The sequence below is a fragment of the Oncorhynchus kisutch genome, linkage group LG5, assembly GCF_002021735.2.
Source record: "Oncorhynchus kisutch isolate 150728-3 linkage group LG5, Okis_V2, whole genome shotgun sequence".
NCBI lineage: Eukaryota > Metazoa > Chordata > Actinopteri > Salmoniformes > Salmonidae > Oncorhynchus > Oncorhynchus kisutch.
Window position 1 is genome coordinate 46,104,420 of NC_034178.2, and position 14,416 is coordinate 46,118,835.

At 43.9% G+C, this 14,416-nt stretch overlaps 1 protein-coding gene across 1 annotated transcript; it reads right to left on the reverse strand.

Moving 5' to 3' along the window:
• Positions 1-69: 69 nt before the first annotated feature.
• LOC109891124 (methylosome protein 50-like) lies at positions 70-13,376 on the reverse strand. The gene is made up of 10 exons (XM_020483449.2): positions 11,327-13,376; positions 10,631-10,816; positions 10,307-10,445; positions 2,853-2,902; positions 2,664-2,734; positions 2,408-2,465; positions 1,798-1,866; positions 1,571-1,679; positions 1,420-1,488; positions 70-1,277 (listed from the first exon to the last, which is right to left on the reverse strand). The coding sequence occupies exons 1-10, from the start codon at positions 11,433-11,435 to the stop codon at positions 1,121-1,123; spliced, it is 1,017 nt and encodes a 338-aa protein (XP_020339038.1). The 5' UTR covers positions 11,436-13,376; the 3' UTR covers positions 70-1,120.
• Between the last annotated feature and the right edge of the window lie 1,040 nt (positions 13,377-14,416).

Sequence of the window (14,416 nt, forward strand, 5' to 3'; positions counted from 1 at the left end):
ATAATTTCCTACAGAGGTCTAAAGTTCAGTAAAATTCAAGTGCTCGGAAAACCAACAGCAACTCATGACTATACAGTATTCAGACATACTTTATTCAAGGATGGAAAAACAAGTAGATTCAGTTAAGTAACACTGCTCGGACTTCCAAAAAGCAACACCAGACATGTACTGTACATTCTGTTTCTGGCACACATGAGACGAGACCATCTAAACAAAAGAAAGTGCCAAGGGGGGAAGAATATGGAATCACATTGGGACAAATAAGCCATGTAGTGAAGTTAAGGACTTTACACATTTACAGAAATGATTAATTAATTTAGAAAACAAATTGCCCATGGTATTGATTATGGTTACAACTTGAACCATGTCATTCTAGTCTAGTGTGATTTCAGAATGCTTGGATGAGCCATGGTTTAATTGAGTCCAATTAACCCACAATCCTGCTATCCAATGAGCCAGTGGCTCCCACTTCTCAGACTGGCTTACATGCCACGTAATACAGCACCCCCAGGGTGGGTAAACAAAGGGGTTGGACTCACTGGAGAATAAGCGTGATCAGATGGGTTCATTAGATTAAAGATTACCATTGCCAGCATTCCGAAATCCAAGTCTAAAGTACCCCTCATGATAACTGGACACCAAGCCATCTGTTCATGTCCCTACAAACTGGAAAACAAAGGTGATGTCCAAAATGTTGTTAACATACACCTTAAAACAGACTCAGCATATGACGTTGCCACGAACAGAAAATATGCAACGCAAGACTGCACTCCCCAAGAATGTAGGCACATGTGCGCTTCACACTGCTACAACTTGATCACTGCTGGACCAAAACAGCAGAAATGTGTAGCCTCTCAAATCACTGTTGTTGCGAAAAACATCCCAATTTACTTTGTTTATCACTGGCTACCTTCACACATGATTTAACAAATCAGTTGAAAAGATAACCCACCATGGCAAGGGGTACTTAGACTAGGAAAACCATCTTCATACTGCTCTGCTACGTTCCGGTGTTGACCATTTCTACCCTCATGCCAACCCTTCAAATTCTCCCCCACAAAACCATACTTTTACAACTCCCCCCCCCCCCCCATCTCCTGACCCAGGCTGGGTGGTGGGTCTACAGTGGGGACGTGGAGTATCCAGTGGCGGGTCCATCCTGTCCCATGACGTGGTGGAGGACCTGGTGGTCCCAGCCCACAGTGGTCAGTGTGTCAGAACCGCCAGGGGCCCAGCAGACACCCCGAACAAAGTCCTGGTGCCTCTTGTCTCTCAACCTGGAGTGGAGCAGTAGAGCCACATGTTTAAGAGACTGGGTACAAATACATTATTTTCACAATTTTATTTCATAGCTTGAGTTAACAAGCCAAAAGGATGAACTAGGGAGCAATTGTAAACAGCCCATACATCGACACTTACGTTTCCTTAAGCTCAGAGTTCATCACAGCAACAGTGCAGTCATCACTGATTGAGGCAAGCAAGGGGGCACTGTGTTGGAAGGTAAGAGATCATTGTGTTAGTTTAGTCTGACAAACCATTGACTGCAGTAGATGTGCGAGTTGGTGTTTACCTGTGTGATGAGAAGGCTAGGCCGGAGACCCTGCGGCTGTGGGTGCTCTGTGTCTGGCCAGGCTCTGTTCCCTGAAAGTCCTTCAGTGTCACTCGTCCCAGCTCGTCACCTAAATCAACACAAATGCCATTCTCAACAAACATATCATTAAAGCCTGGCAGATCAATCATTGAAAACAATGTGCTTGGACCACTATGCATCATGGGAAATGTAGCACTGGTCCTTACCGTAGGCGATTGTGGTCCTGTGGTGGGGATGCCAGGCTACTGATGTAGGACAACAGCTGGGCTCTACGTCTGAGACAATATAAAATCTCCAAAGTCAGCTGGGAAATCACCAACATGCACTGGACAACATGGTTGGGCACACCTGACCATGTACATGTTTTGGATTTCCACACTTTACATGTATTGCATGTGCACTTTGAACACAACAATGTGTAATTGGTGTGCTGTAGATGTCTAGATACTTTTGAAGTGGATATTTACAAAACACAGAATTGTCCCAACACACAATTATTGAAATTACTAGGGTCACTGGTAAAGTTTTATACATGAGGAAAATTAAACCACATTTTCCAAATAACCCTGTTTTCCAACATGTTGTTCTGAGTTCCTACTGCAGTGACCCACCCTGCATTTATCAGAATTCATAAGATTGGGTTACTCAAGGATATACACTTCGACAACAGAATCCAAGGCTACCTAAAAACCACAAACCACTGACAAGCCAAGATAAATTGTCACTGTCAATCCATTGGCAACAGAAGACTATGCATCTCGGCCCCGTGAAAATCCTGCTGCCTAGCTGACTGCAGTTCAGAGTGGTTCTATTCACCTAATCTAGAGGCTGGTTTGGTGGGTTTCCTCCTGTCCCAAAGCAACAAACGACCATCCTGAGGGAAGGGGAATGGAGAGAGACATCAATGAGAAGAGACCGTGCATTAACAAGTGCATACAAGAACAATGTTCTCCTTTCAGTAAGTTACAACCTACTGTCTCTAGCTTCATATTTCATAGCACACAATACAAAAGCCATATTCCAAACTGAACAGATTAAAACAGACAACCCTCTAATTAGTATTGGCTCTTACCTGGCCACATGAGAGGAAGAGGGAGTCATTGGATGGATTGCAGGACACACAAGTGACTGGCTTCGAGTGAGCTGTGGAACAGGTGACCGATCCAGTTAAATAGACAAGCTATAGAAACGTGAGAAACTGCCACTGACATGTTCACCATAGTGCAGCTCAAAATACAGAGATGAGGTATAGTTTCCTTACCATTATATGTGCTGACCACTTCACCCTGAATAAGGTCCCAGACTTTGATTCTGCAGCAGGCAGAAAAGAGAAAGAACTGAGCAAGACTTAAGGCTATGACAGCTTTAAAATGAATGCAAACCAAGCTACAACACTCCCATTACCTGCAGCTGTCAAAGGAGACTCACAGCCAGGCCAGTTACACTGAGGGCCTAGGTCTGTCATGCCAGTAATCCAAAATGTGCATGAGACCAGAGTATGTGAGCGGAGTTGAGCGGTCTGAAATCCCACTCATCACTCAAGGAGCGTTGCTTGCACACCGCTCAGGCGCTCCACCTTTCCAACTCTCGCTCACAGGAAAACAAACTGCTGCCCCAAATTCGCTCCATTCATTAAAATCACAATTGAACCAACACCAATTTACTTGGACCTACCATTTGGTTTTGAAGTATAGAACCCAAACCATATGATTCATGAAAAGTATTTTAATAAACATGAAAAGGTGAATGTAAGAAGAACTCATTTCAAATAGGATACATGTCATTAAACAGAAAATACTAAATATGTCAGGAGCCAGACAGGGAGCCCAAAGAATGAAAATTAATTTAGGCTATATTTTCATTATTTCAAGGCTATAGCCTACAAAGGAATAAATTGTGAAGCATTTGAGTGTAACACAATAGGCTGGTAGGGACAAAGTTCTCAGCATTTAAACATTTTGTTGAATTAAATCATTAGTCTATAAACAGCACATAGGCTGTGACTAATTCGCATTTCCTTTTAAGTCAAACTAAAAAATGTCTCATTTTTAGAAACACGAGTTTGGCCAGTCTGGCGCTTCAGGCTCACGTGATGGTGACTGGAGAGCCGGCCAGCACCGGAGAAAAGACTCCACACTTGCAGAGCCACTGGGGACACTAAACACCCTTTAAGCCACTCTTGCCAGGCAAGTTTCATTGTTCTATAGGTAGCCCTAAAAGGTTTTTTAGGCAAAATTACCCAATCAAAACAGAAAAGGTCTTTGGAAGTGGGAATATGCCAGGTCTATTGGGCCAAAATCAATTATAGCCTATTGTTTGCATACATTACCTTTTCTGCCTAGAAAACCAGCATCTGAGTCGCCTCTTCACTGTTGACATTGAGACGGGTGTTTTGCAGGTACTATTTAATGAAGCTGCCAGTTGAGGACTTGAGGCATCGGTTTCTCAAACTAGACACCAAGATGACGTAGTAGTGCAGACATGGTTTGTTGTCCTCTTGTTTACTTTGTGTGTGTGTGTGTGTGTGTGTGTGTGTATATATATATATATATTCCAATTTATTATTCAATCTCTTCCATTTTTTAATTAAATATACCTTCCGGTAATCCGCCTCACTCATTGTGACACGAATCCGCATTTTTTTAAGACCCTATAGCCAAAACTTTCATCAAAAAGTAGCCAGCTATTCCCATAACGAAATTCCCACAACTACAGTACCTCTTTCGCCATCTGGCCGGTCTTTTAGTCGACACAGCGCCCCGCCGTACCACCACGACTGGTCCGCAGACGTAATTACATCAGCTGAGCCTTCAACCGGCCTTTGCTGGAAGACGGAGCAGACGCTTCTACTTACTTGCAGACTGCTAACTTTAAACGCTGTCTCCCACGTGCTAGCGTAGTAACTACCTAGCGGCTTCCCTGTTTCATCTATTACTGTACACTGGAGCCCATGATCACTTGGCTACATATCTGATGCCTGCTGGACTGTTCATTTATCACGGTACTCCACTTTGTTCATCGCCATTTTACCTGTTGTGGTTGACTTAGCTGATTAGCTGTTGTCTTACCCATTGTTGACTTAGCTCGCTCTCCCAATCAACACGTGATTGCTTTATGCCTCAAATGTCAATATGCCTTGTATACTGTTTAGGATAATTATCATTGTTTTAGTTTACTGTGGTGCCCCTAGTCTCACTGTACATGCCTTAGATACCTCCTTTGTCCCACCTCCCACACATGCGGTAACCTCACCCAGTATAAACAGCATGTCCAGAGATGCAACCTCATCACTCAGTGCCTCGGCTTACCTCCACTGTACCCGCACCCCACCATACTTGTCTGCACATTATGCACTGAATCTATACTACCACACCCAGAAATCTGCTTCTTTTATTCTCTGACCAACGCACCAGACGACCAGTTTTGCTAGCCTTTAGCCGTACCCTCATCCGACTCCTCCTCTGTTCCTCTGGTGATGTGGAGGCAGGGTAGCCTAGTGGTTAGAGCGTTGGACTAGTAACCGGAAGGTTGCAAGTTCAAATCCCCGAGCTGACAAGGTACAAATCTGTCGTTCTGCCCCTGAACAGGCAGTTAACCCACTGTTCCCAGGCCGTCATTGAAAATAAGAATGTGTTCTTAACTGACTTGCCTGGTTAAATAAAGGTAAAAAAAAAAAAAAAAAAGATTTTAAAAATATAAAAAAAATAAAAAAATATCCAGGCCCTGCGTGTCCCCAGGCACTCATTTGTTGACTTCTGTATTCGACTTCTGTATTCTGCCTCCTCCCTAGGTTTGTTTTACTCATTGCTTTAGCACACTCCGCCAACCCCGATGTCCTTGCCGTGTCTGAATCCTGATTTAAGAAGGCCACCAAAAATTCTGGGACTTCCATACCCAACTACAACATTTTGCCAAAGGGGGAGGAGTTGCAATCTACTGCAGAGATAGCTTGCAAAGTTCTGTCATACTTTCCAGGTCTATGCCCAAACAGGTCGAGCTTCTAATTTAAAAAATGAATCTCTGCAGAAATAAGTCTCTCACTGTTGCCGCATGTTATAGACCCCCCTCAGCTCCCAGCTGTGCTCTGGACACAATATGTGAATTGATTGCTCCCCATCTATCTTCAGAGTTCATTCTGTTAGGTGACCTAAACTGGGATATGCTTAACACCCCAGCAGTCCTACAATCTAAGCTAGATGCCCTCAATCTCACAAATTATCAAGGAAACCACCAGGTACAACCCTAAATCCATAAACACAGGCACCCTCAGATATTATCCTGACCAATTTGCCCTCCAAATACACATCTGCTGTTTTCAATCAGGAGCTCAGCGATCACTGCCTCATTGCCTGCATCCGTAATGAGTCCGTGGTCAAACGACCACCCCTCATCACGGTCAAATGCTCCCTAAAACACTTCTGCGAGCAGGGCTTTCTAATCGACCTGGCCCAGGTATCTTGGAAGGACATCGAGGATGCCTGGTCGTTCTTTAAAAGTAATTTCCTCACCATCTTAGATAAGCATGCCCCGTACAAAAATTGCAGAACTACGAACAGATATAGCCCTTGGTTCACTCCAGACCTGACTGCCCTTGACCAGCACAAAAACATCCTGTGGCGGACTGCAATCGCATCGAATAGTCCCCGCGATATGCAACTGTTCAGGGAGGTTATGAAAGCAAATGCTAGCTTTTTCAAACAGAAATGTACAACCTGTAGCTCTAACACCAAAAAGTTTTGGGACACTAAAGTCCATAGAGAACAAGAGCACCTCCTCCCAGCTGCCCACTGCACTGAGGCTACCACCGATAAATCCATGATAATCGAAAACTTCAACAAGCATTTCTCAACGGCTGGCCATGCCTTCCTCCTGGCTACTCCAACCTCGGCCAACAGCCTCGGCCCTGCCTATCTAAGGTCTTCGAAAGCCAAGTCAACAAACAGATTACCGACCATCTCGAATCCCACCGTACCTTCTCCGCTGTTCAATCTTGTTTCCGAGCCAGTCACGGGTGCACCTCAGCCACGCTCAAGGTACTAAACGATATCATAACCGGCATCGATAAAAGACAGTACTGTGCAGCAGTCTTCATCGACCTTGCCAAGGCTTTAGAATCTGTCAATCATCATATTCTTATCGGCAGACTCAGCAGCCTCGGTTTTTCTAATGACCTCATTGCCTGGTTCACCAACTACTTTGCAGACAGAGTTCAGTGTGTCAAATCGGAGGGCATGTTGTCCGGTCCTCTTGCAGTTTCTATGGGGGTGCCACAGGGTTCAATTCTCGGGCCAACACTTTTCTCTGTAAATATCACTGATGTTGCTCTTGCTGCGGGCGATTCCCTGATTCACCTCTACGCAGACGACACCATTCTGTATACCTCTGGCCCTTCCTTGGACACTGTGCTATCTAACCTCCAAATGAGCTTCAATACCATTCAACTGCTCTTAAACGCTAGTAAAACCAAATGCATGCTTTTCAACCGTTTGCTGCCTGCACCCGCACGCCGGACTAGCATTCACCCTCCTTTCGGTAAATCAGAGCGACTCCATTTTGCTTTTCCCTTCCTATAGGCAGAAACTCAAACAGGAAGTACCCGTGCTAAGGACTACTCAAAGCTGGTCTGACCAATCGGAATCCACGCTTCAAGATTGTTTTGATCACGCGGACTGGGATGTGTTCTGGGTAGCCTCTTAGAAAAACATTGATGTATACACCGACAAGTCACTGAGTTCATCAGTAAGTGTATAGCGGATGTTGTTCCCACTGACTATTAAAACCCAAATCAGAAGCATGGGATAGATAGCAGCATTTGTGCAAAACTGAAAGCACAAAACCACTGCATTTAACCATGGCAAGGTGACTGGGAATATGGTTGAATACAAACAGCCTAGTTATTCCCTCCGTAAGGTAATCAAATAGGCAAAATGTCAGTAGAGAGAGTGGGGTCACAATTCAAATGGCTCATATGTGGCAGGGTCTACAGACAATCACAGATTACAAAGGGAAAACCAGCTACGTCGGACACCAACGTCTTGCTCCAGGACAAGCTAAACACCGCCGCCCGCTTTGAGGACATATTGCAACTGACACGGCCCACTCCCAAGGACTGCTCTGGTTCTCCATGGCCGACGTGAGTAAGACATTTAAACATGCTAACCCTCGCAAGGCTGCAGGCCCATGCGGCATCCCTAGCCGCCTCCTCAGAGCATGCACTTTCAATCTCCCTATCCCAGTCTGCTGTCCCCACATGCTTCAAGATGTCCACCATTGCTTTCTTGTGTACAGGAACGAAGGTAACTGAACTAAATGACTATTGCTCCGTAGCACTCACTTGACATCATGAAGTGCTTTGAGAGGCTAGTTAAGGATCATATCACCTCTACCTTACATCTTAGACCCACTTCAATTTGCATACCGCCCCAATAGATCCAGACGATGCAATCGCCGTCGCACTGAACACTGCCCTATCCCATCTGGACAAGAGGAATACCCATGTAAGAATGCTGTTCATTGACTTTAGCTCAGCCTTCAACAGCATAGTACCCTCCAAGCTCATCATTAAGCTCAGGGCCCTGGGTCTGAACACCGCCCTGTGCAACTGGGTCATGGACTTCCTGACGGGTCACCCCCAGGTGGTCAAAGTAGGATACAACATCACTTCGCTGATCCTCAACAAAGGGGCCCCACAAGGGTGTGTGCACAGCCCTCTCCTGTACTCCCTGTTCACCCATGACTGTGGCCACACATGCCTCCAATGCAATCATCAAGTTCGCAGATGACAATAGTTATAGGCGTTATTAGCTACAATGATGAGAGCCTACATGAAGGAGGTGAGGGCCCTGGGAGAGTAGTGCCAGTTAAATAACCTCTCACTCAACATCAACAAAACAAAGGAGCTGATTGTGGACTTCAGGAAACAGCAGAGAGAGCACGCCCATATCCACCGTCAGGACCACATTGGAGAAGGTGAAAAGCTTCAAGTTCATCAGCGTACACATCGACAATCTGAAATGGTCCACCCACACACAGACAGTGTGGTGAAGGCGCAACAGTCTCTTCAACCTCAGGAGGCTGAAGAAATTTGTCTTGGCCACTAAGAACCACAAACTCTTACAGATGCACAATTGAGAGCATCCTGTCGGGCTGCCTCAATCGCAGGGCTCTCCAGAGGGTGGTGCAGTCTGCACAACGCATCACCAGGGGGAACACTGCTTGCCCGCCAGTACACCTACAGCACCTGATGTCATAGAAAGGCCAAAAGGATCATCAAGGACATCAACCACTGAGCCTCGGCTTGTTCACCCCGCTACCACCTAGAAGGTGAGGTCAGTACAGCTGCATCAAAGCTGGGACAAGAGACTGAAAAACAGCTATCGCAAGGCCAGCAGACTTAGTCATCACTAGACAGCTACCACCCAGTTACTCAACCCTGCACCTTATATTATAGGCTGCTGCCCTATATACATAGACATGGAATCACTGGTCACTTTAACCTCTCTAGGATAGGGGGCAGCATTTGGAATTTTGGATGAAAAGCATGCCCAAATTCAACTGCCTGCTACTCATCCCCAGAAGATAAGATATGCATATTATTAGTATATTATTAGTATATTTTGATTTTAAAAGTACCGTAAGTTGTATTACAAAACTAGTTTTAAATGTTTTGGCAAAGTTTAAAGGTAACTTTTGAGATATTTTGTAGTCACTCTGCACAAGTTGGAACCGGTGTTTTTCTGGATCAAAAGCGCCAAATAAATGGACATTTTGGATATATATGGACGGAATTATTTGGACAAAAGGACCATTTGTGATGTTTATGGGAAATATTGGAGTGCCAACAGAAGAAGCTCGTCAAAGGTTTATTTCTGTGTTTTGTGTCGCGCCTGCAGGGTTGAAATGTTCTCTTGTTTATGGAGGTGCTATCCTCAGATAACAGCATTGTTTGCTTTCGCCTTTAAGAAATCTGACATGTTGGCTAGATTCACAACACTTGTAGCTTTAATTTGGTATCTTACATGTGTGATTTCATGAAAGTTAGATTTTTATAGGAATTGATTTGAATTTGGCGCTCTGCATTTCCTCTGGCTTTTGGCCAAGTTGGGCGCTTACCGTCCCACATATCCCAGAGAGGTTACTAAATGTTTACAAACCGCTTTACTAATTTCAAAATATATATACTGTATTATATTCTACTGTAGTTTAGTCAGTGCCACTCCGACATTGCTTGTCCTAATATTTATATACATTTTACTTTAGATGTGTGTATTGTTATGATATTACTGCATTGTTGGAACTAGGAACAAGTATTTCCCTACACCCGCAATAACCTCTGCTAAATATACATGTGACCATTCAAATTTGATTTAATAGTTGGACACTATCACTGCACTCCCTCTTGCGCTTGGTCCTCATCTTTGTAACTCACCTTGATTTTGCAACCACGTTTTACCAGTTTCTTTATGAAAATATTAGGTGAACTCCATGTTAGTAGCTAAAGCAAGAGGGTACCGCAGCACACAAATGCATGCTTGGCAAGGAAAGCCCTGAGCTTGTGAAGTGAGCGCTTACTGGATTGAAATTACAAGTGGGCGAGAAGGCCAACGCTCCAGCCTTTGGGAATATCGCATAACGCTTCAGTCAAATTGGTCACACTCTGCTCCTCGCACACATACTCTGAATGAGAAACACAAATTGAGACTGCCCCCTACTGACCGGTTGTCCATACTGCCGCTGATGGCATGGCTTGACCCAGCAGGGCTCACGCTGGTAACGATGTGATCATGCTCGAGTTTGGCGAACCGTTTCTCCAGCAGACTCTCATCCTCTGATAGCTCCCACAGCTCAACAGCACCTACAACACCAGTCAAACCACATTGCATCCACACTTTTGTATAGCTCGCAAATAATCTAGATGACATCGGCCTGAATTAAATGTAATCATTGTACTTTTAACTATATTTCCCTCACTTTAGACCAGCCTTATTTACAGCAGAATATGATATGCATTTAGTAATGATTACTGTCATTCCTACTTACCAGAGTCAGATGCAACTAGGACACCCCTCTCTGAAACCCACTTTGCCTCTGTGATTCCTGCCTCTGTCTGGACACCAGCCTTACAGAAGCCCTCGTTGGGAGACTGCTTGGGATCACAGTAGACCCAGATGGATCCCTGCCAGCACCTGCCTGTCAGACTGGAGGCCACCAACAACAGGGTGCCATCTATGGGAAGAAAATAGAAAAATGTCAATAGTTGAATCATATGGTGTCTTGTGCCTGTGCTGAAGTGCCATAGGATAGGGTGGCAGGTTATTTAGCATAGCTAGCAAACTATAATTGTTAGATTATGTCCAACGTTAACTAGCTAGCTTGCAATATGATAACGTTAGAGGAACTCGTAACGCACCATTGAAGCGCTATGAGATTGTTATGAAAAGCACTATAGAAATATCAATTATCATTCTCTTCGAAAATACAAGTTAGCTGTAGCTTGCTAGCTACAGTAGCTTGCTAAAGTGTGGTACAGTAAATTTTACCATAGAACAAACATTACTTTACTGTGTGTTTTTGCTGTTAATTATGTAAGTTCGATAGGTTATGACTTGGGTCACTTTATTTTGCGACAACAACGTGATGTGCCGGTAATTAGCTAGCCCTTTCTAATAGCCATGTGTCTGGAAGCTAACTATCACACAAGGCTGCATCAAACACCAGCTGTGTGACTTTGCTTACCTCCCCTGTACTGCGCCGACTCCAAATGCTTCTCCATACACGCGGGGGCATTTGGGGGTATGTTCCATCCGTTTTCCTTTATCATATTGGCATTTACTGTACTTTTCATCCAGGCAACTCTGATTCACTCAAGCTAGTGTTTGCAATACAAATAATTATTTGTACGATAAATGTACTAACTTAGCTAGCTATTCGAGAAACCACGGACTAAGAAACTACTTGATTTAGGTTTCCGTTCTAGTACTGCATCGTGCACGCCAGAAATGAATGAACTTTCAAACAGCCAAAGAACTCCATCGTGTACGTTCCCCAATTATCGTCAATGGGCCGCGCGATGCATTCTGGGCGATTCTGGACAAAGAACACTCCCTCAAGAAGTCGATAGCTCAAAAACCCAACATTAGCATCAAGTACAACATTAGAGTTATTTTCAGAGATGTGAGATAATTAACTTGTTCTCTATAGTATCGTATAGCTTTCAACTCGTGACATACCGTACTTCAAGAAAATAGTCTGGTTTCTCGACTCATACCCTGATTTTTATTAAGAAGGGATTGCGTGACAATTTGCTAGTTTAGCAACCGCGTGACGCAACATGACAACATGAACTCAAGTGGTCGACAGTCTGCTGGGCAGAGCATACGTCTCTCCCATTCATTTCCAGCTCGGATTCTTATCCCATCCTTTTATACCTTTTAATGGGGTGATTGTAGTCGAATCGGGTGTTTTCTAATACTGACATAGTGAGATTGTAGACTCCTACATGCATACCACAGATTATCCATTATATTTACCAGATACTTTAGTGGCAGCTCTAGCAATGAGAAGAAAAGTTTTAAAATGGAAGGCAGTCGGAAGGAGGCAAGATCAAGTGGGACCATTCTAGCCAATGAGAAGGTGTGTGGACAAAAGGCACAACTCAGCTGTAAAGTGCTTTTTTTCTCCAAAGCTGCCGGGATGTCACGTGTTCTACTTTACATCAGTACACTTGTAACAACCGAAGCATTACGAAACTTCTATTCGATCAAATATTCCATTTAATGTTAACCAAATTCGAAACTCATTGACTGCTATACTCCTCGCTCGGTGAGCGAAAAAAATACAAAACTCCACCTGCTGGAGAAGAGCGTTTGGGGCGCAGTTACACCGTCATGGCTAGGATTGATCATGCTTTTTTTTTGGTTAAGGTTAGGAAATTAGTTAGGATTAGCCAAAATCCCCCAAAATTAAAATGGTTATTTTGACAATTTTTTAAAATATTTTAGCCAGGGTTGTACAATATTTGTATAACTAACCCAAGATAGACGTTTCCAATGGGAGCAAATTAATCATAGTGGGCAGAATAAGCAAGGAGTTGGGCAGAGGCTAGGATGAGCTAATGACATCCTATTGGCACGTTCTATAATTTTTTTGCACATTTCCGTTGGGGAACGCTTACTTCTGAAGTGCACGTGTGCAACAACTAAATTAGCCCTTGCACTCCTAAACTTTGGCAGTCTTTACAGATTCTAGTTTTGGAATACAGAAAACTATGGCGATCAAAAGTTTAATCGATGAGAAAATGTGCAGAATGTCGGCCAAAATCCACCTCGCTTCTCACACTGCCAGCCACTGTGCTTCCTCTCATCATCATATTTGGTAGTGAGTGGAAACACCAAACGGATGCTTCACATTTATATATCCGGTGAACATTCTGTGGGGTTATCCCTCTCACTTCTCTTCCTCTGTTTATACAACTGAGGTACAAGGGCTGCAGTCCAAGCACTATTTGAATCTCCTCAGCCCTTACACTAGCCACTTTCGGGGAATCCCTGTTGCAACCAGATGCCATTTGATTGCCATCTTAAGTGCCAGTCCAATTCACTACTGTTGCCCCCTTGGCCCCCGATTTCATTTGAGGGAGTGAGTGAAGAACTTTGATCACTTGTGGGGTTGATATGACCTACAATTCAATGCAAACTGTAGTCGTGTGTTATTCTATTTTATGTTTGACATTTATTTAACTACGCAACTGAGTTAAATTCTTATTTACAATGACAGCCTACCCCGGCCAAACGCTTCCCTAACCCAGACGACACTGGGCCAATTGTTCGCTGCCCTATGGTACTCACAATCACAGCCAGTTGTGTTACAGCCCAGAATTGAACCAGGGTCTGCAGTGACACCTCTAGCACTGCGATTCAGTGCCTTAGACCGCTGCACCACTCAGGAAGCCTTCTCCTACTCTGGAGGCCACGAAGTGTCAAATTTAAATCAACATTTCGACATGTCTGTCAAAATTATGACGCTAGCTTGCTTAAAAATATACAGTACCAGTCAAAAGATTGAACACACCTACTCATTCAAGGGTTATTTATAAATGTTTTACTATTTTCTACATTTTAGAATACTAGTGAAGACATCAACTATGAAACAACATATATGGAATCATGTAGTAACCAAAAATGGTGTTCAACACTTCAAAGTATATTTTATGTTTGAGATTCAAAGTAACCACCCTTTGCCTTGATGACAGCTTTGCACAGTCTTGGCATTCTCTCAACCAGCTTCATGAGGTAGTCACCTGGAATGCTTTTCCAACAATCTTGAAGGAGTTCCCACATATGCTGAGCAATTGTTGGCTGCTTTTCCTTCACCATCTCATTTGGGTTAATGCTGGTTATGTGTGCCTTGAATTCTAAATATATCACAGTGTCACCAGCAAAACACCCCCACATCCATGCTTCACGGTGGGAATCAAACATTTCAAGATCATCCATTCACCTACTCTGCGTCTCACAAAGACACGGCGGTTGGAACCAAAAATGAAACATTTGGACTCATCAGACCAAAGGACAGATTTCCACCGGGGTCTAATGTCCATTGCTTGTGTTTCTTGGCCCAAGCAAGTCTTCTTCTTATTGGTGACCTTTAGATGTGATTTCTTTGCAGCAATTTGACCATGAAGGCCTGATTCACGCAGTCTCCTCTGAACAGTTGATGTTGAGATGTGTCTGTTACTTGAACTCTGAAGTATTTATTTGGGCTGCAATTTGAGGTGCAGTTCATTGACGATTTCTTAGGCTGGTAACTAATGAACTTATCCTCTGC

Excerpts from the sequence above, each read along its gene's own strand:
- LOC109891124 (XM_020483449.2), bottom strand. The coding sequence starts at position 11,435 with ATGAAAAGTACAGTAAATGCCAATATGATAAAGGAAAACGGATGGAAC. Across the intron at positions 2,903-10,306 it reads AGCGGCAGTATGGACAACCG|AATCAAAGTCTGGGACCTTA; the intron begins GTCAGTAGGGGG and ends TGCCTGCTGCAG. Across the intron at positions 2,466-2,663 it reads TCTTCCTCTCATGTGGCCAG|GATGGTCGTTTGTTGCTTTG; the intron begins GTAAGAGCCAAT and ends CCCTTCCCTCAG.